The sequence below is a fragment of the Lepidochelys kempii genome, chromosome 9 (assembly GCF_965140265.1).
Source record: "Lepidochelys kempii isolate rLepKem1 chromosome 9, rLepKem1.hap2, whole genome shotgun sequence".
NCBI classification, from domain to species: domain Eukaryota; kingdom Metazoa; phylum Chordata; order Testudines; family Cheloniidae; genus Lepidochelys; species Lepidochelys kempii.
This window is the reverse complement of record NC_133264.1, coordinates 32,524,871-32,544,269: the sequence shown is the minus strand read 5'-3', so window position 1 is coordinate 32,544,269 and position 19,399 is coordinate 32,524,871. Positions and strand designations below refer to the sequence as shown.

At 41.8% G+C, this 19,399-nt stretch overlaps 1 protein-coding gene across 5 annotated transcripts in view; it reads right to left on the bottom strand.

Annotated features, from left to right (window-relative positions):
* Positions 1-19,399, bottom strand: part of TFDP2 (transcription factor Dp-2) — a 156,702-nt gene that overhangs the window by 127,538 nt on the left and 9,765 nt on the right. The window contains exons 1-2 of one of the 5 annotated variants that reach the window (XM_073359798.1): positions 9,664-10,535; positions 2,012-2,094 (exon numbers count right to left, since the gene is read on the bottom strand). In XM_073359798.1, coding sequence (XP_073215899.1) covers positions 2,012-2,026 — 15 coding nt within the window. In that variant the 5' untranslated portion in view covers positions 2,027-2,094; positions 9,664-10,535. Of the gene's footprint in view, positions 1-2,011; positions 2,095-9,663; positions 10,536-19,399 lie in introns of those variants that run through there. The other 4 variants (XM_073359797.1, XM_073359795.1, XM_073359794.1 and 1 more) reach the window with 4 other exon arrangements.

Below are 19,399 nucleotides of genomic sequence, written 5' to 3'. Positions count from 1 at the left end.
GCTTACCTGGGGCACCCCCTCCGGCAGCAGCTCCTAGGCGGGGGGGGGTCTCCTCATGCTGTTGTCTCCAGGCACTGCCCCTGCAGCTTCCTATTGGCCGCAGGGGTGTTTGGGGTGGGGGCAGCGCACAGCAGCACAACCCCGTCACATGGGCTGCAAGGTCTTGCTGGCAGCCATAGTGGAACGAGTGTGCAGGAAGCCCCACTGCACTGCTGGGTGGCGGCGGGAGCCCCCAGGCTGTATTAAATTGCCCGGGAGCGGCAGGTGGGGCAGGGAGAAGCGCGGGGGGAGTGGGTGGGGTGGGAAACTTTGCTGGAGACGGGCCCGTGGGACAGGAATATTCCTGGTGCCCAGGCACCACGGGTCCATAGAACTTGCTGCCCATGGGTGAGAGTGATTGCTGGACCCAGACTAGGAGAAAGTCTAGTCTGTAAAAGAAGCTTATTGGAACATCTCTGAGGGGGAGATTTACCTGCATTTAGTTTTGTACTGTATTAGGCTTGCGTGTTTTATTTTATTTTCCTAGAATCATAGAATATTAGGGTTGGAAGAGACCTCAGGAGGTCATCTAGTCCAATCCCCTGTTTAAAGCAGGGTCAACATTGACTAAATCATCCCAGCCAAGGCTTTGTCAAGCCGGGACTTAAAAACATTTTTGCTTGGTAACTTACTTTGTTCTGTCTGTTATTACTTGGAACCACTTAAATCCTACTTTTTAATATTTAATAAAATCACTTTTTACTTATTAATTAATCGAGAGCAAGTAATTAATTCCTGGGGGAGCAAACAGCTCTATCAGTGTTATAGAGGGCGAACAATTTAAGAGTTTACCCTGTATAAGGTTTATACAGAGTAAAATGGAATTATTTGAGGTTTGGACCCCAAAGGGAACTGGGTATCTGGGTGTTGGAGACAGGAGCACTTCTTAAGCTGTTTTCAGTTAAGCCTGCGGTTTTTGGGGGATGTGGTTCAGACCTGGGCCTCGGTTTGCAGCAGGCTAGTGTGTCTGGCTCAACAAGGCAGTGTACTGAAGTCCCAAGCTGCCAGGGAAAACGGGCTTAGAGGTAGTCCCAGCACATCAGATGGCAGTCCCAAGGAGGTCTTTGTGACCCAACCCATCACACATGGCAAATACCTCAAGAGGGATTTGAAGGAGGAGGAAGTACTAGCCTTACACATGAGTTCAGAAAGCGTGTTTCATGAGTAAGGAAGCAGACAAGGCTGGCATCATTGGCAGAGGGGAGGAAAGGGGCATGAGACCCACACAAAATGAGATTAAACAGGGAGGGGGAGAGTTACATGAAGGACCTTAAAAGTGAGGACAAGAAACTTGAATTTGATGCAATGGAAAATTGAAGTGCCAGTGGAGATATGCAAAACATGGTGAAAGCTCTGGGCAAAAAAGCTTGGCAACTGCATTTTGTATGAACCAAAAGAGGAAGATGTGAGTGTAGGAATATCACAGGAAAGAGGCTGCAGTAATTAAGATGTGAGACAAAGCCTGGAGGAAGTTTTTCAGCTGTAGGAACTAAAAGGAAAGATTGGATGAAGGAAGAAAAATAGCAAGATTTGAGCTCCATAACCCCAAACTCCCATGACAGTTATGTTCAACTAAAACATTTAAACTGTCAATTAGTTGGAGGGGACTTGTGCACAGAAGACAGAACTTTCACAGGAGTTGGACAAAGTCTATAGAACTCACTCCTGAAAAAATGACCATGAAGCTCATCATTTTTCAGAAATAAATGCAAGACTTATTTCTTAGACTTAGCTTTTGTGCTACCTGTTAACAAAAATGTTGAGGAAAAACACCGGTTAATTAATCAAGCTAATTCTATGGGCTGTGAAAGATAGATATTTTTAAAATACTGGGGAAGTGTTTATACTGTCATGATAGGGGGTTCTCATACACACAACACCCATGTATTATAATTCACACTAATATCACAATTAATTCCTGGCCAATTTCAAAAGGCCAGAGTTACTGGCAGACCTTTCTGCTTATACTTACATTTTTTGCCGTCATGTCAGACAATATTTCTTTATATTCTGTAAAACCATAAGTTATCCTTTTTCATCTTCAAAATGTACATCCTGTTAAAAAGACAGATTTTAACACCTTATATAATTAAAATGGATTCCTGAAGTACATCACTAATTTAATGTATTACCCCATAGACTGTAAATGGGTGTCTTGGGTGGTGATAATTTTCAGTGACAGACTAAGCATCACCTTGAGTCACATTTTGCAAGGCCGCTGGGAATGTAACGCGGTTTAGGATAGCTATTAACGGTAAAGAGGTACCAACTATACTAAGCACTGCTACTACTAAAAAAAGAAGCAGGGTACACTATTAGTAAGTGTTGAAACCAAAATTCCTGAATTGGTTATAGTGGCTACACGCTAACCCTAAACTGAAACTGAATGAATTCTCTCCATAACTGACAGATGTTCTGTCGGCCACCCAAGGACTTCCAGCAAAAACAGCAGAGAAAAGAATTGAGATTCCAGATTTCACAAACAAAACCAAAAGAACATGCTTGTGGCATTTTTTTTTCAGGCCTCCTTTCAGCAAGAAAAAGTACAAACTCAGTTCTCTCTCATCTCTTTCAGGTCTTTAAGAAATGAAGGATACTTACTTATAACTGGAATAGTCACACTCACGGGAACAAGGCCTGCCAATGTAGCCTAGTCTGTGGAACCTTCTCTAAGCAGTGCCTGTTGAAGCGCTCGCATGCCCCCTTCCACTCCTCCTGTCCCTATTTGCAAACGTTCTGAGAGTGAGGCTATAAAAAGGGGGCACACAGTGCCCTCTACCACCTCTGTTCCTTCCACTGTTGTCTCAGAGAAACTATCTGTAAAGACTCAAAAAGAAAAGGAGGGCAGAGAATGTGAAGGAAAAAAAAAATACATCTCAAAGGCTGTAAGTAACCAACCTCCATTTTTTCTTTGAGCGGCCTCTGCATATTCCCACTCATTGAATCATTTGGAGAATACCAATTTGTTGGTTGTTATCAGACTCCAATGGCTTGCAAAATGAGTCAGACTGTCCCCAAACAAAAGGGTAGGAAAGACTAATGCCGATTAGCTGGCCACACTTGAGTCTCATGTCAAATTTGAGTTCTCCAATTCAACAATGATATAGTAGCTGAAGACTACTTTGACTTTGAGGTTGAAATGACTTTCTTCTGCTGGGTCTGAGAGGAAGCAGGCTGTTGATGCCTGTGTGACAAATAAAATACCGAGACAATGGAGGATTACAGAATTGCCTCTGATACCTAAATGAAAAAGTAGATTGTCTTCTTCCGGAAGTAGAATATAATCCAAGAGAATGAGCAGTCAATCTTGTCTTTTTAAAAAAGTCTCCAAAAGATCAGTTTTATTACGGACGTCAGTCACCATAAAAGCAGAAGGTCCTCAACTTTTAATTTTAGCTGTGTAGCCAAAGTAGAAGATCTTAACCAAGCATATCTTCTCAACGTGACAGTAGATGATAAAGCTCTAGCACCAGAATCCAAAGCATCAAAAGAAGCTCTAAGAGCATTCTATAAGTGGTCCTCTTATCGCATAAATGAAACTCAGAATAGGACACAGCAGCCTGATATTAGCTATCCTAACACCAGCCAAAGAAAACATCTTCCTCCCTAAGGCACCCAATTTCTTTCCCTCCCTGTCGTAGGGTGTAGAATGTGCTTGGCTTCCACCATACCTGTTGCTCATAGCTGCTACCACTAAAGAATCTGGAATGGGATGAGTAAGAAAATAAAAACACCTTATGTGGTAACTGGTACAGTTCATCAGCTTTTTCAGATACAGGTTGACAGGAAGCTGGAGTGGCTCAAATAGCTTTTTGAGGGTTGTAAAAGACTATTCAAACTAGGCAAAAATACTCTGTTTTCTGAGGGAGCTCCCAAAATATGAGAAACAGGATGTGATGCTTCCTCCACTGTCACAGAAAATAATTAACAATAAAGGAATATGATCAAGGTTGTGGAACTGGAGAGTATATTCTGAAGATGAAATTATGCCCACATTTTCATTCTGGGAAGAATCTGTCTGAATCACATTCTCTGACTGCTGCTGTTCCATGTGCTCAACTACTTTCTCATCTTCCTTTGATAGGATATCAGATACTACAGTAGGAGTAGCAGATTCATCTGCAGCTACTGGATCCCATAGGTCTTGATCTGATACTAAACTGGGAGGAGTGGTAGATACGCTGGAGGGGAGGGATAGGATACAGAAGGACCTAGACCAATTGGAAGATTGGGCCAAAAGGAATCTGATGAGGTTCAATAAGGATAAGTGCAGGGTCCTGCACTTAGGACGGAAGAACCCAATGCACAGCTACAGACTAGGGACCGAATGGCTAGGCAGCAGTTCTGCAGAAAAGGACCTAGGGGTGACAGTGGACGAGAAGCTGGATATGAGTCAGCAGTGTGCCCTTGTTGCCAAGAAGGCCAATGGCATTTTGGGATGTATAAGTAGGGGCATAGCGAGCAGATCGAGGGACGTGATCGTCCCCCTCTATTCGACATTGGTGAGGCCTCATCTGGAGTACTGTGTCCAGTTTTGGGCCCCACACTTCAAGAAGGATGTGGATAAATTGGAGAGAGTCCAGCGAAGGGCAACAAAAATGATTAGGGGACTGGAACACATGAGTTATGAGGAGAGGCTGAGGGAGCTGGGATTGTTTAGCCTGCAGAAGAGAAGAATGAGGGGGGATTTGATAGCTGCTTTCAACTACCTGAAAGGGGGTTCCAAAGAGGATGGCTCTAGACTGTTCTCAATGGTAGCAGATGACAGAACGAGGAGTAATGGTCTCAAGTTGCAGTGGGGGAGGTTTAGATTGGATATTAGGAAAAACTTTTTCACTAAGAGGGTGGTGAAACACTGGAATGCGTTACCTAGGGAGGTGGTAGAATCTCCTTCCTTAGAGGTTTTTAAGGTCAGGCTTGACAAAGCCCTGGCTGGGATGATTTAACTGGGAATTAGTCCTGCTTTGAGCAGGGGGTTGGACTAGATGACCTTCTGGGGTCCCTTCCAACCCTGATATTCTATGATTCTATGATTTTTGGAAGCAGGCACACTTCTATATCAGCCATACTGGGGAGATCCCATAAATTCCTTACATGGGGGCCAATATGGCTACGGAGCCTGTCAGAACCCCAGTCTGGAAACATGCCCATAGGATGAGGAGATCCAAAAGATCCACAAGGTGGAATAAATCCTGACCTAAGTGGTTGAAACCTAGGCTCTTTGGGTTGTTCGGATCCTCTTCGGATTGCAGATCCGATCTCAGATCCGTAACAGATTTTTTTGTTTTTTTGACAGCAACAGAACCTGAGAACAAGTCAGTCCTTATCTAATAGGTCTTCCTGAAATAAGAGTGTGCAAAGTCTGTTCTATCTCTCCTTACATGCTCTAGATATAAACCTAGAGCAGAGAGCCTTTGCCAAGACATGCTAGTTACTTCACATCATTGTCCAAAGTTGGAAAACTGCCAGACAGGAAAGCACATCTTAAAATCCACTTTCTTCTTTTTTAGATCAGTCATCCTGCATGGAACCAAGCCTTAACCCTAAAATAACTGTAACTCCTCACTCTAACACTATCACTTATCAGTAAAACTATAATAGAAGAACAACTATATTTAAAAAAACAACAACCTATCAAAGCTCCAGGTCCATCAGACCCAGTGAGGTTAATTTACATCTGGTGTTGCAGGTACCATGTTTCCTTTTATAGCCTCACCCTCAGAACATCTGAATGCTAAGGGGTAGGAGAGGGCACACAAATGCTCCTCTGCCAGGCATCGCTTGGAGAAGCTTCCATCATGTAGATTGCATTAGTGGCACACTCTCACAAGCAGGAATATGAAGAGCCTATATATAATGTATTCTTCCTCTCATGGAATAAACTATGGAGTACTGAACATTACCTGAAATAAGTATTGAGCTCCCACATATAGGCGACTACTACCCTGAGTCACCTATGAAAATTTTCAAGAATTTTTATAAAGAAATAGTTCTAAAATTAGAGGCCACTACAAAGAAAAAATTCAGACTGATTACGGATTACTATTGACACACAGCAAGACTAATAAAAATATAAAATTAATTTAAAATATTTACAAAATTAGATTTAAATTAAATTAGATATTTATTTAAAAATAGTTTGTTTTTTTAAATAAACCTGTTTAAAATTAAATTTGAAATTGATAACATGTTAAGGCCTAATTTTACTATAATCTAATCTAAATTATATACAAAAAATATTTAGGAGTATGTATTTGCTGCCAAATTTTAAAGAAAGTCAAAACCACTGAACTGGTGAAAATCACCGCCTAAGCACCTGGAACCAGAGGTTGCTAAAATGCTAAACTAGCTTTGGACAGCAGTAGCCTCTTCTGCAGATAGAATATTTTTTGCAATAGAGCTTATTCAACTCAATGACTAGTTCGTTCAAAGTTGAGACACTGATTGGGAGTTGACAAAAGCAGGAAAGCTTTTCTTCTTCTTCCAGTCTAGATGTGAGACAGCAAGAGCTACTAGTTCTAAATTGAAGAACATGGTGACCAGAAAAAAATCAGTTCAATTCATCACCTACACATACTTCTTTTGTTTAATCAATCAGTTTTAAATGTAAAACCTCTTTTGATAAACTGTTTGATAAACATTTTCATATTATCTAGTAAAGTTAAGGTAATTTTATTTAATAAATTCAAATGCTGCTTTTATGCATGTAATTGAATTTGAATTTCCATCCAAATAGAACCTGAAACAAAGCCACCAAGGAGTGGGAGAGCAGTACAGAGCACCAGCTGCCCATTCTCAGTAGCTCCCCTCACTTACGCTCCTCTCTCTCTGCACCCCCTCCAGTCACAGCAAATTTCCACCCCTCACCCTCTCTCCTTCCATGATGGAGAAAGGAGGGGGCTAGTCCCCCTGGCCTCACTTCATTACACCCCTGGACCTACCTGGGTTCTGGAGTCTACGCTGGTAACTAGGAGGGTAAGTTGTAGAACACCCTAAGGCACTGTGGTCTAACTGCCCCATGTAGACTCTGCTGGTATGAACTAAAAGGTACCTAGTCACCCCAGCCTGTGGCTTGTGGTGACAAATCCAGTCCAAAACCCACAGGAAACCTCTGCTGCTTCACTTTTGAGACCTTGACCGTGTAGTCTGTGCATGTGACTCAGTGCCAGTGGAGAAGAATGTTTATACAAGTGTGTGTGAGCTTGCTGTGACCCAAGGACCTCTTGATGCCAACTGGCAGAGGGCACAAGTGTGCATAAAGGTTACAGGGACCCCCTGGGTCTGGTATTTACATACTAGTTCACCAAAAAGTGTCATGTAAGGTCTCTACTGAAAGCCTGTGTCACACTGGTGGTCATAATCTTGTAAAAATGTATTTGTGGATAATATATAATGATATGTATACACTGGAAATCATGTTCTTAAAGCCTTGAAGTGAAAGGCAGGTCACCCAGACTAACATGTCTTAAAACAGGTTCCACCAGATAGGACACGGGAGACACACTTATCTCCCTGGCTGACCACCGTGCATGTCTTACGAGGGAAGTCTATGTGCATTCTGAGTCAAATGCTAACAAAGACTGGGGGACTTCAGCACGAGAAATTAACAGGAACAATGAACAAAGAGAGGAAGAACAAAGGACTGGTCTAATATAGCTAGGGGTGCAGAGAGATGCCCATGCATCCTTCATCTGGGGAGACAAGTTGCCAGCGGGCTTGGTCTTATGAAAGGAAGGTCTCAGCCATGCTGGTTGAAAAACCTCTTTGAAAAGAACTTCATGTAAATAGTACCTTATTAGACATGAGGGAATTTTGTTAGTTGAGTAAAGTAATAGGATGCATGTTATTTTATATAACCCATTGTTTCTGCAGGACAAGGAGGAGAAAGACACTGGACTAACAGTCCCCACCCCACCCCTGAATTTTGATCATAGGTGGGTTGGGAAAAAAAAACACAAAACACCAACACACAACAAATAGTTGGTGGGTCACCTTAGTGAAAAGGCTGGGAACACTAATCAAGTGTATTGAACTTGCCTACTAAAAATCATGTTTTTCTTAACTGAACAAATTATGTAACAGTTAATTTATGTTGCATTTTTGATAGTTGTGCAAATTATCTATTACATAATTTATGGTTGACAAGTCAGCTGTTTTCCTTAGCAATACTATAAGCACAATGCTACTTTGCAAACAAAGGATTTAGTCTAAAATTATGGTGTTGATTACAGGTAAAATATCACACAAGTGCAAGGCACCAATCTGCACAATATCTCAAAAATAGCTTAATAAAAGTGGCGATTTATTCCCCCCCCCCCCCCCCCAACATACAGAGTACCAGTAATTTACAGTCAGGCAAGCTGAGATAGACATTTGGAGACAGCATCCCACAAATGTAAAATAGAGGTCTTGAAATCTGGAGAGAGCAGAGAACAAGAAGTGCAAGAAACTTTGTCAGATGTTTGAGGAAACAGAGGAGCAACTTCATAGACAGACCGAACATTGTAAAGCTTACTGAAGCTCTGTTCAGCAAATCTGCCATCAAAAGCACCTGACAATGTACCCTAAAGGAGTATTTACAGTGTAACCTGAAAAATGTTAGAATCATACCAAGTTAGAGCCATCTACAGAAATTCTATTTTCCAAGAATATTTGAAAATTACATAAGAGAAAATAAAGAGAAGCTAAAGATTTGGGATCGAATCACCATCGTCACCTGAGACCACTGATGCAGAAAATCAACATATTCACTGTTTTCAGCAAACCACAATGGAAACACGAATTGAAATTAAGTGTACTTCTGTTGGATTGTGGGACATTGGACTCTGAACTTTAAGACTATTAGCCAAGCAACCTGGGAAACACTGGATAAATACAAAGTTTCCTTTGACCAGATCATTGCAGTTGTATCAGACAACACAACATATATGAAAAAGGCCAGGGCGCAGAACAGAGCATGAAAGCGCATGCGACATGTGTTGTTCACCTAAACCTGGTTGGTGACATGTGGCATAAAAACCTTGAAAAAGGAAATGACGTGGTTGTCGTGAAACAAACATTTACAGCCTACCCTGCATGTAAAGCTTGCTTCTGTATGCATCAAGAAGATGAAGGAAATAGTCCAATTCTTACGTGCTGAAACAGTAGGTTTAACATTGTGTTTCCACTTAGCTCTCACAGAGAACTACATTTCCTTTTTCAAAGAAGAGAGCAATCAATCACTCAAGCAGTTTGGGCGTTGCAGATGTCATCTATTTATTCCAGTTACTAGAAGTCCTTAAACAGATGAATATCTTGCAAAGGTATGAACCACCTACCATTCATACCTTGACAAAATATAAAGAACCTGTGATATGCACATGCATGTGAGTGAAAAGCAGTGCCAAAGAAAGTAAGCATGTAGCGGGCAAAGAAGCACTCCGTAATAGCGCTGAAAAAATGGAAAGATACATGCAGTGAAACTCTACTGCCGCATTTAGTTAGCCTGCAGCAACATTTTTCAATGCTTGTCTAGTATGTGACCCAAATCAAACAAAATATCTCATCACACCTGAGAGAGAAGTGTCTGAGGCTAATACACTTTTTGAAGATAATAGTGTAGCACTGCATGAATACCATGCTTACTTCAAAACTGTCCACGAAATGCGAAGTAACAACTTTTCAGTTTTGGAGAAATCTGAAACGAGATTGAAAACACTTGCCGTGATTGCTCTCTCATGTTTGACTATGCCAATAAATAGTGCTGATGCAGAAAAATCATTTTCAGCATACAAAAGTGTACTTCAGGATGACCAATGTTCCACCAAGGTATAAAACAAACATCTTATACCAGAATAAACTTAAATATACAGCTGTACCATGCACCACATGCCTGTCATTTCCTCTAGTTCTATTTTTAAAAGGGTGTCACTTCATTTCACATCATTATTGTTAAAACCAAATTAAGATAATAAATAATAAAAAGATTCCTTTGCATCTCACTGTGCTTGTAGAGGGAAGGGATTTATGTATATTTTATTTAAGGAAGTACAGATATTTTAATTTTCATAACTGTGACTTTACACATCATTTCTCCTAAACCCATTCATTTTGAGTAAATTTATCATGACTGTTCTGGAATTTTTGATAAAAAATGCCATGACAAATCTGCAGCCCTAGAGATGATGGATCAAACCTCAGGTTGGCTATAATTCTGTCCACTCTAAATTTATTGCTGGGATGATTTTAAGAACCCATACAAGTGAATTAATGAACACTATTCCTGCTACATCTTAAATACTATCCAGTCAAAACTGCCCCCCAACCCCCAAAATCTAATTTTTGTAACAAAAATCTAAGACCATCAGAAGCATTTCCTAGATTATAGTAGCACTATAGCTCTGCTATAGTTAAGGTTAGGACCAAAATCCTGTATAAAGCTCAGTTGTTCTAAGCGCTCTAAAACCCATACAGTTAATCAGATGCCCTTGAAATTTGGTTCACCACATGGGGTCGAGTGGTATGGCCAGTGATCCAAATTTGAGGCCTTTTGACCAATGGTTCACAAGATACAGTCCCCAATTGGGGAGGTGGGGCAGGGTGACCAGATGTCCCGATTTTATAGGGACAGTCCCGATATTTGGGGCTTTTGCTTATATAGGCACCTATTACATTCCACCCCTGTCCTGATTTTTCACACTTGGTATCTGGTCACCTGGGGGTGGGGGGAAGAGGAAGGAGGGGGAAGCAGATTTTCTTAAAGTTGACACATTCTGGATATGTTTTTTTGCTCACAGATAGAGATCAAACCAGCGCTCAGACCGCCGCACCAGATCACCACAACCGAGAACATGGCACCCACCAGCGCTTTGGCGGGGGATATCAAATTAAAATGTTAATTGAAAGAGCGTTTGCTTCTCCAGTTATGTACTCTAAGGGTATGTCTTCACCAGCAATGTTAAAGCGCAGCCGTGGCAGCGCTTTAACGTGGCTGTGCAGTCGCGGCACTAGAGCTGGGGGAGAGCTCTCCCATCTCTGTAAAAAAACCCACCCCCATGAGGGGAGGAGCTACCAGCACAAGTGCACGGCTCCCAGCGCTGGTGCACTGTCTACATTGCCACTTTACAGGGCTGAAACTTGCAGTGCTCAGGGGGGTGTTTTTTCAGACCCCTGAGCGAGAAAGTTGCAGCGCTGTAAAGTAGCAGTGTAGACAAGACCTTGGGCTTACATTCCTAATCAATTACACTGAGCATGTGTGGAGAGACAAGCTAACTGAGGATGTTATAGTCATTGGATCAAAGCACCACCCCAGGCACTCCGAATTCAAAACCAACCTAGGGCAGAAATCTGAAGTTAGAAAAAGCAGGCATAATGCTCCAATCTGACTCTGCCAAATGGCTGTTTTTTTAAATTAATTTATTTTAGGGAAATTTAATCTGAATAGCAGATGAGTGTTCAGAAGGCACTGGAACTACTTTTTGAAAAGAAAAACTATACAAGCAAATACTTGCTGGGTGGAGAGGGTGGCTGGGTGGAAGGATGGGTGAGAAAGGGGGGGGAAGGGAGTTGGGGAATGAGGTGATGGGGAGGGGATGGTGACATGGGGCAGTGGGAAGGAATTGGTGGGAAATGGGGAGGAGAATGGGGCAGGGGCACCTGTCAACCCACATTCCCCTCCTGTGTGCCACAATCCGGGAGCCTCCAGCTCATCTACCGGGGTGTAATTCCCTTCCCAGCCCCCGATGTGAGACAGATTTCGGGGGGGGGGGAGGAAGGGGTGTTCTTGTGCCCATCTCCCTACAACATGTGTCTACCATGCTCTGAGATTGCCACAGATGAGCAGGGTATCTAATCAGCTTTTCCCCACAGCCCCCAGCCCAGTCATGTGAGCCAGGTTCTGGAAGAGGCTTGCACTTCTCGGGTGTCTGAAGCCCACTCTCTGCCCCACTGTGTGTTCACCAGGATCTTGGGGACCCTGCCCATCTATGTGGGACTGACCCCAAACCCCGGGGCCCCATGTGAGCCAGGTTGGGAGGATTGGCTTTCTGGGGGTGTCTCTCTCTCCCCTCCTCCCCCATGTGAGTGAGATCCACTGATGTGGAGCAGTTCACACATTTTAGAGCTCTAATTTCAGGCTGCCTTTAGTTCCATGGGGTATTCTCTTTCAGATGAGAACATCTCATTGAGATGAATGTGCCACTTTACACTTCTGAGTATGCTATGCTACTGATGGATGTGCAGAGCCCCTCTCCTCCATTCTCCCTCTAATTTCATACACATAATGGCATTCCAGCTCCGCTTTAGCTAAGGTTGGGAACCCCTTCCTGTTTAAAGGATGACACTTCTTCAGGCTTTAAAACCTGTGCGCTTATACAGATTGTTTTGAAATCTTCTGTGCCTTATTGGAGTGTATGGTAGGGTTAGTGATCCAAACGTGGGGTCATTTGAGCAAGTGGTTCCCAAGATACAGCCACCAGGAGAAAACAATGAAATACTTTATTTTTGTTTAAGTTTCACAAATATGAGCAACTTTGAAGTTTGAAACCATCCTGGGCAGAAATCTGAGAATGAACTGTAAAAATCTGCCTCTGTCAAGATTTTTTTGGAGGCAGGTACGGTGGGTTATGTTTTTAAAGGACCATAATGTGAGTACAGCAGAATATTCAGAATGAATTGAAACTATTTTTGAAAAGAAAATAAATTACACATTCAAATACTCACTGGGAGGGGATGGGTGATTAGGAGCACAAGAGTACTCCTCACATTTATTATGCGCAAGCAGAATGAAGTCCAGACTGGTAATTATATATAGTTGGTGCTTTAATAGAGCCAATTCAAAATAATTATCAGCGAAATCAATTGGAAGGAAGAATTTAATAAAGAAATGTGAATGATAAATTGAGCATCATTTAAAAACATCTTTCTAGAGGCCAAAAAAAAAGCTATAATCCCACAACTAAGGAAGGCAGCCATAATGGTTAAAAAACATACCTGGTTTAGAGTGGGAAGTGAAGACAGCTTTAAAATTTTTTTAAAATAATGTATAACAAATGGAAGAAAGGGGAAGTTGATAGTAATATAGAAGCCAGAAGTTAGGAATTGTAGAAAATTGATATGGGAAGTCAAAGGATATGAGGAGAGCAGAGTTAAGGAGAATGAGAAGTTTTTCAAATATATTCAGAACAAAAAGAATTCTGACATGTCCAATACAAGATAGCAATGGTAGCATTATCAATAATAATCCAGAAAAGGCAAACATGTTATGCTCTGTATTTGGCAAAAAAAACCAAACAGATGATATAGTCTCACCATATGGTGATAACACTATTTCCATTCCACTAGTATCTCTAGAGGATACAAAAAGAGGCTACTGAAGTTAGACATTTTTAAATCAGCACACCCAAATAACTTGCATCCAAGAGTTTATAAAGAGCTGGTTGAGGAGCTCACTGGACCATTCATGCTGATTTTTAAAAATCTTGGAGTGCTAAGAAAGCTCCAGAAGACTGGCAGAAAGCTAACATGCCAACGTTTGAAAAGGGTAAACAGGATGATCCAGGTAATTACAGGCCTGTCAGGCTGACATGGATCCCAGGCAAGATAATGGATTAAAAAACAAAACAAAAACACAAACACCCTAGAATGATATAGAATTAACATAACATACATTAAATGGATTAAAAGTTGGCTAATGGATAGGTCTCAAAATATAACTGTCAATGGGAAATCATCATAGAGTGGGTGTGTTTTCAGTTGGGTCCTGCAGGGATCAGTTCTTGGCCCTCACTATTTAACATTGTTATCAATGACCTGGAAGAAAACACAAAATCATCACTGATAAAGTCTGCGAATGACAACATTTGGAGGAGTGATAAATAATGAAGAGGACAGGTCACTGATTCAAAGCCATCTGGATCTCTTGGTAAACAAGGGTGCAGGCAACAATATGCATTTTAATATGGCTAAATGTAAACATATGCATCTTGGAACAAAGAATGTAGGCCATACTCACACGATGGGGCAATCTACTGTTGGAAGCAGTGATTCTGAAAGAGATTTGGGGGTTGTGGTGGATAATCAGCTGACCACGAGCTCCCAGCGTGATACTGCGGCCAAAAGAGCTAATACAATCCTGGGACACATAAACAGGGGAATCTTAAGGAGGAGCAGATATGTTATTTTACCTCTGTATTTGGCACTGGTGTGACTACTGCTGAAATACTGTCAAGGAGGATGTTGATAAATTGGAGAGGACTCAGAAGAGCCACAAGAATGATTAAAGGATTAGAAAACACGCCTTATGACGACAGACTCCAAGAGTTCAATCTATTTGCCTTAACACAGAAGGTTAAGTGGTGACTTGATTACAGTCTATCATTATTTAATAATGAGCTCTTCAATCTAGCAGAAAAAAGGTACAACATGAGTCAATGCTGGAATTTGAACTGTTTGAATTTGAACTAGAATTTGAACAGCCACAACTGTTTTTCCGCATATAAAAGCCAGAGCCCGGTGTTAAGGGGTAACAAGCAGGGCAATTACCTGGGGTCCCATGCCACAGGGGGCCCCGTGCAGCTAAGTTGCTCAGGTTTTGGCTTCAGCCTTGGGTGATGGCGCTCTGGGCCCCAGGTTTCAGCACTGCACGGCTTTGGCTTTCTGCCCTGGGCCCCAGAGAGTCTAACATCAGCACTGCTTATTGGACCCCCTGAGACCTGCTCATGGCCCCGCCAGGGGCCCCCAGACCCCTGGTTGAGAACTGCTGGTCTAGGAATTATTTTGAGAAAGTGCTATGGCCTGGGTTACTCAGGAGATCAGACTATATGATCACAATGGTCCCTTCTGGCCATGGAATTTATGTATCTATGAGTAGGTGGGGTTTGGGGTATTAGGGAGAGGGAGATAAATGGGAATGGTTGGTAGGTGGAGGGGGATAGGGATTAGGGAAGTGGTGGGAGAATGTGAGGGGCAGATGAAGTTAGGGGTTTATAGAAGGCTGGTCAGCCCTGAATTATCCCCTTCTGTGTGTGCTGGGATCTGGGGGAGCCCTACCCCTCCCTCTACAGGGTTCTGAGCTCTGCGCCTTGTGTTTCTTGGTATCTGGGGCACCTTGCTCTCCTGGGGGATGTGAAGCCCCTCTCCCTGCTCCTCCATATGAGCTGGGATCTTGGGGGGAGAAAGGACCTGATGATAACAAAAAATTAAACATCTGTAATCCAGAAAATGAATAGCTAATATGCACACCAACCTTGCATGTTGTGTGGGTCCTGGCCACTGTGTGTGGAGAAGGGGCTTGGTGTGGAGGAGGAGCAGACTGGGTGGACAGTGGGCATGGCTTGGGAAGCCTGGCTGAAGCAGAGGCAGCAGTCCAAGCTGGGGGTGGGTACTGGGAATGATGGGCCCAGCTCAGGCTACATAACCAAGATAGCATGCAGCCCTCCAGTAAGCTGCTGCCTGTGATGTGTATGTAGCAGCACACACATATAGCAAAGTAGACAGCAAAGAACAACAACTTCCATGTCAATGGCTTCTACAGAGCAAACTAACGGCTTAATAGAATGAGAAGGGGAGCTGGAAATTTTGGTCGGGGGGGGTACATGTTTCGGGGAATTGTGGGGCAAGGGGTAAAGGGAGACATATACCAGTCTTCTCGCTCATGCTTAAAAAGACTGTAATCACCATGTAATAAAAAACTGTCAAGTTTTGGGACACACACAGACCATGGATGAGATTTCTCTCACTGGCGCTCTTAGCAACTGTATATTGCAAACATTTCAAAAGCACGATCATATCCCCATTCTACTATCACAAAAAGTAAAGGGGGAGGAAAGGAGCATTCAGGAATCACACAGCAACTGTATGGCTTAGTGGAATGACCCCTGGACTGGGACTATTCTTAGCTATGCCACTGGTTGGGCAAGTCACATCACCTCTATTTGCCTCAGTTTCACTTCTGTAAAATGGGGATGATGTACAATTCTTTGAGATTTACTGATGAAAAGCACTATATAAAAACTAGGTCTTTTGATTATTACCTAGCCACTGTAACATATCAACTGCAAACCTAGGAAAGAAGTACAACTGCAAAAATGACCTTTGACTCCCACCAACACACGTTTCTCTTTAAAAAACTAGGAAATTAAATGGCAAAAAACGTTTGTTAAGATAGAGTTAAGGTTGCCCAATGATAGCTCAGACTCTTCCAGAACGTCCAGTTTGGCAAAACTCAGGATTCTGTAAACCAGGAAATACAGAGTTAGGGTAAATGTCCATACAACCTTAACTCTGCCCTCTTTGAGCAATTCCGCAGAACATCTATACCACACATAGTTCACACACTGCCTTTTCACTGTAGTGGCCAAACATTACTTGCACTTGCTCTATGCTCAGACAGAGTCTACTCCCCCAACAGAATACCACACTCATACAATTTAACTACTTTATCTTGTTTTACAACCCCATGACACTTGCACACAGGATATCACCTGAACCTATACTTTCCCCTACCCAACACTAAATCCACAGACTGCTCTCATATTCCACCTCACTACTGACAATATTCATGGCAAGAAGATCCCAGTGCCTTGGTACTAGCACTATCTATCCAATTTTGCATTGAAATGATGCACCCTGGAACCTCAAGATACATGTGCACATCTTTGCTTTGATAGCACACATCACAGGAGACGGGGACACACTCAGATCCAGATTTCCTCATATCACAATCATCATAGTTCTATGACGTTCTTCAGGCAAATCCTGGATCACCTCCTATCACAATCAAAGGTCTTCCAAGCTGCCCCAGTTTATTCCTCCACCATTCAATACAGCTACACCTAACTCTGTGAATGCAGCTGAGAGCATGCAAATAATTCCCAAAGGCTATTGCCAGCTCCAGGAGGGCACAGTTAAGGTTGTATGGGCATTTACCTTAACTCTGTACTTCCTCATTTTTAGAATTTTGCTGAATTCAATGTTCTTAAAGGGCACAAGCTATCACCAGGCAACTTTAACTCTGCATTAATGAAGTTTTTTTGCCATTTAATACCCGGGCTTTGGAGCAGAGCCCGGAGCTGGAGTGTGGAGCAGCTCCAGAGCTGTGGAGCTGCAGGTTTTTGCCTGGAGCTGGAGCAGAGCTCCAAAGCCCTGTTTAACAAATAAACACTCCCTTGTAGTATCTGCAACACAAATGCTGCAGCCATGTGCTAGTGCATCAAATCCAGGAACTGAAAGCAACAAAAATAAAGTCTATTTTCACTGCCCAAGTTGAGAGAAAAGCAATGAGTAATCAGTATAAATGATGAAAACTAAAGCTAGATTTTAAAAAGTTACTTGGCTTAAACAATATAAGGAACTCAGGAAAAGGAATAGGTATATACATAGATCGATTCTCTAAGTGCTTCATTTTAAAGTAAGGGAAATCTCAGATTTGATTTGATATCGGGAATCATCGAATATCAGTAATGACTCCAATTCAGATTTCCTGCCAAAATAGCAACACAACCACTAGTCCTCTAATAGAGACCATTAACTTTGTAAATAAAAGAAAAACAACCTTTGTGGTGATGTAACAGAACACAAACAGCATTTAATATGATCAGTTTAGCACAAAATTTTTGAAACCAAAAATGTTTGCTGATCAGTGATAGTCCCTTACAATCAACAATTCAGAATGCTGGTATATTAAATTTTAAAATCACAGCTCAAATTATGAGAAGATTTAGAAACAAACATTGCAAAAACGTTACTAAGTTCACTTCATAACTAAAGATGATGGGTAAATAAGTGGGTCTACTAAACTAGGAACTAATGCAGATATCTTTCATACATTTTATTCATATATGTTTGGAGTCTGTACGAAATTCAAATTTAAAATTCAATAACTTCATCAGGGATAAATTTCAACCCAAGGGCAAAGGATCTATCCAAAGTCCTCTGAACCATGAACTTGTATTAGATATATGTTGTTTTGGGGGAGGGGCGGGGGGGGAAGGGGATGGCTGCATACATAAAAACAAAACTGCCATGTCAGAGCACCTCTATACACTTTGCAGTGTGCGAAGTGGGGGCTCTGCAAAGGCCTCATAGGACAATACAGAGAATATCATTGGTGACAATGTGGAGGTGGAACTACTGGATCTGTGACTGTGAAGGTACAATGATTCCAAATGACTCCTGCATAAAGTATGGAGAGGCTGTAGCCATCAGGCTACAACCACAGTAATGGAGAGATTGTACTGTATTCCTACATCATGTGTTAAAATTTGGGATGGAAGTGCCCGTTCTCTTCCTAATCCCTGTTTCAGCCCCACCATTGACCCCTTACCCCTGCTATTCCAAGTACAAAGTCTTGGATCCTATGCAAGGGAGATGGATGGATGTGCTTTCACCTCAAGTGAAATATTTCTGTATTTGATGGGCAACCTGCTTTCTGTGAAATTCAAAAGTCTTTCTGATCTGATATACATAAGGCTACAAAGGGATACAATTGCCAAGCATATTTAGTCTGCTTAGAGATAATTTTATTAGTGAAATGAACTACTGATAATTTCTCAAAGATTAAGTTGTATCAAATTTAGTGATCCAGGAGATTTTATCCAAAAAAACTCTACTACAGTCTTGTTACCAACCTCTATGCCAGTAAAAACAGTTGGTATTCTTCCAGCTTTATGAACACATTCTGTCAAGCTCAAGAAGCCAAACTTTGTGATCTCACCATCTGCCATGACCTCTTGTCAGTTTCAGACAAAAGAACCCATGCAGATGGTCTCAAAATGTAGATTCTTTCTTATTCCCAGTTACTACTTGACAGCTTGCATCAAACAGATAGCAAAATGCAAAACTTGACTTTGTTCTCTCACTGGGTTTCTGATGAAATTATACAAAGATGGATTTGGAGGCCCGGTCCTATGGCATGGAAAATGTGCCTCGTAGATTAAGTATCTTTCTCCAGAATGTAAAGCTTTTCTTTCTAAAAAAAACAACCACCACAATTTGTTCACCTTGTGGTTACACACAATTTACCTCACTGCTCTCGTTAAAGCAAGTCGACAGCTGAACAATACACTAAGCAATAGAAATACCAGGGCAACAAAGTCCAGTTATGATCACAAACACGGAACACATTCAAAATCCAAAAAATTATTAATTTAGTTAAAAGATAGCTACGTCCAATTCTGATTTATCCAGTGAGATAGATTAAAAAAACCCCACAACCTAACCCAATCTTCTCTGCAGCTTAAAAAGACTAATCTATTCTAAAATTTCATTCATATTAGAGCTTTGACATATAATTCATTTATTGGAAACAGACAACACAAGTTACAGAATGTGTTTTTCTGCAGAACAATATTTAGTTCTCCAGAAATTGATTTGCCCTTAAAGT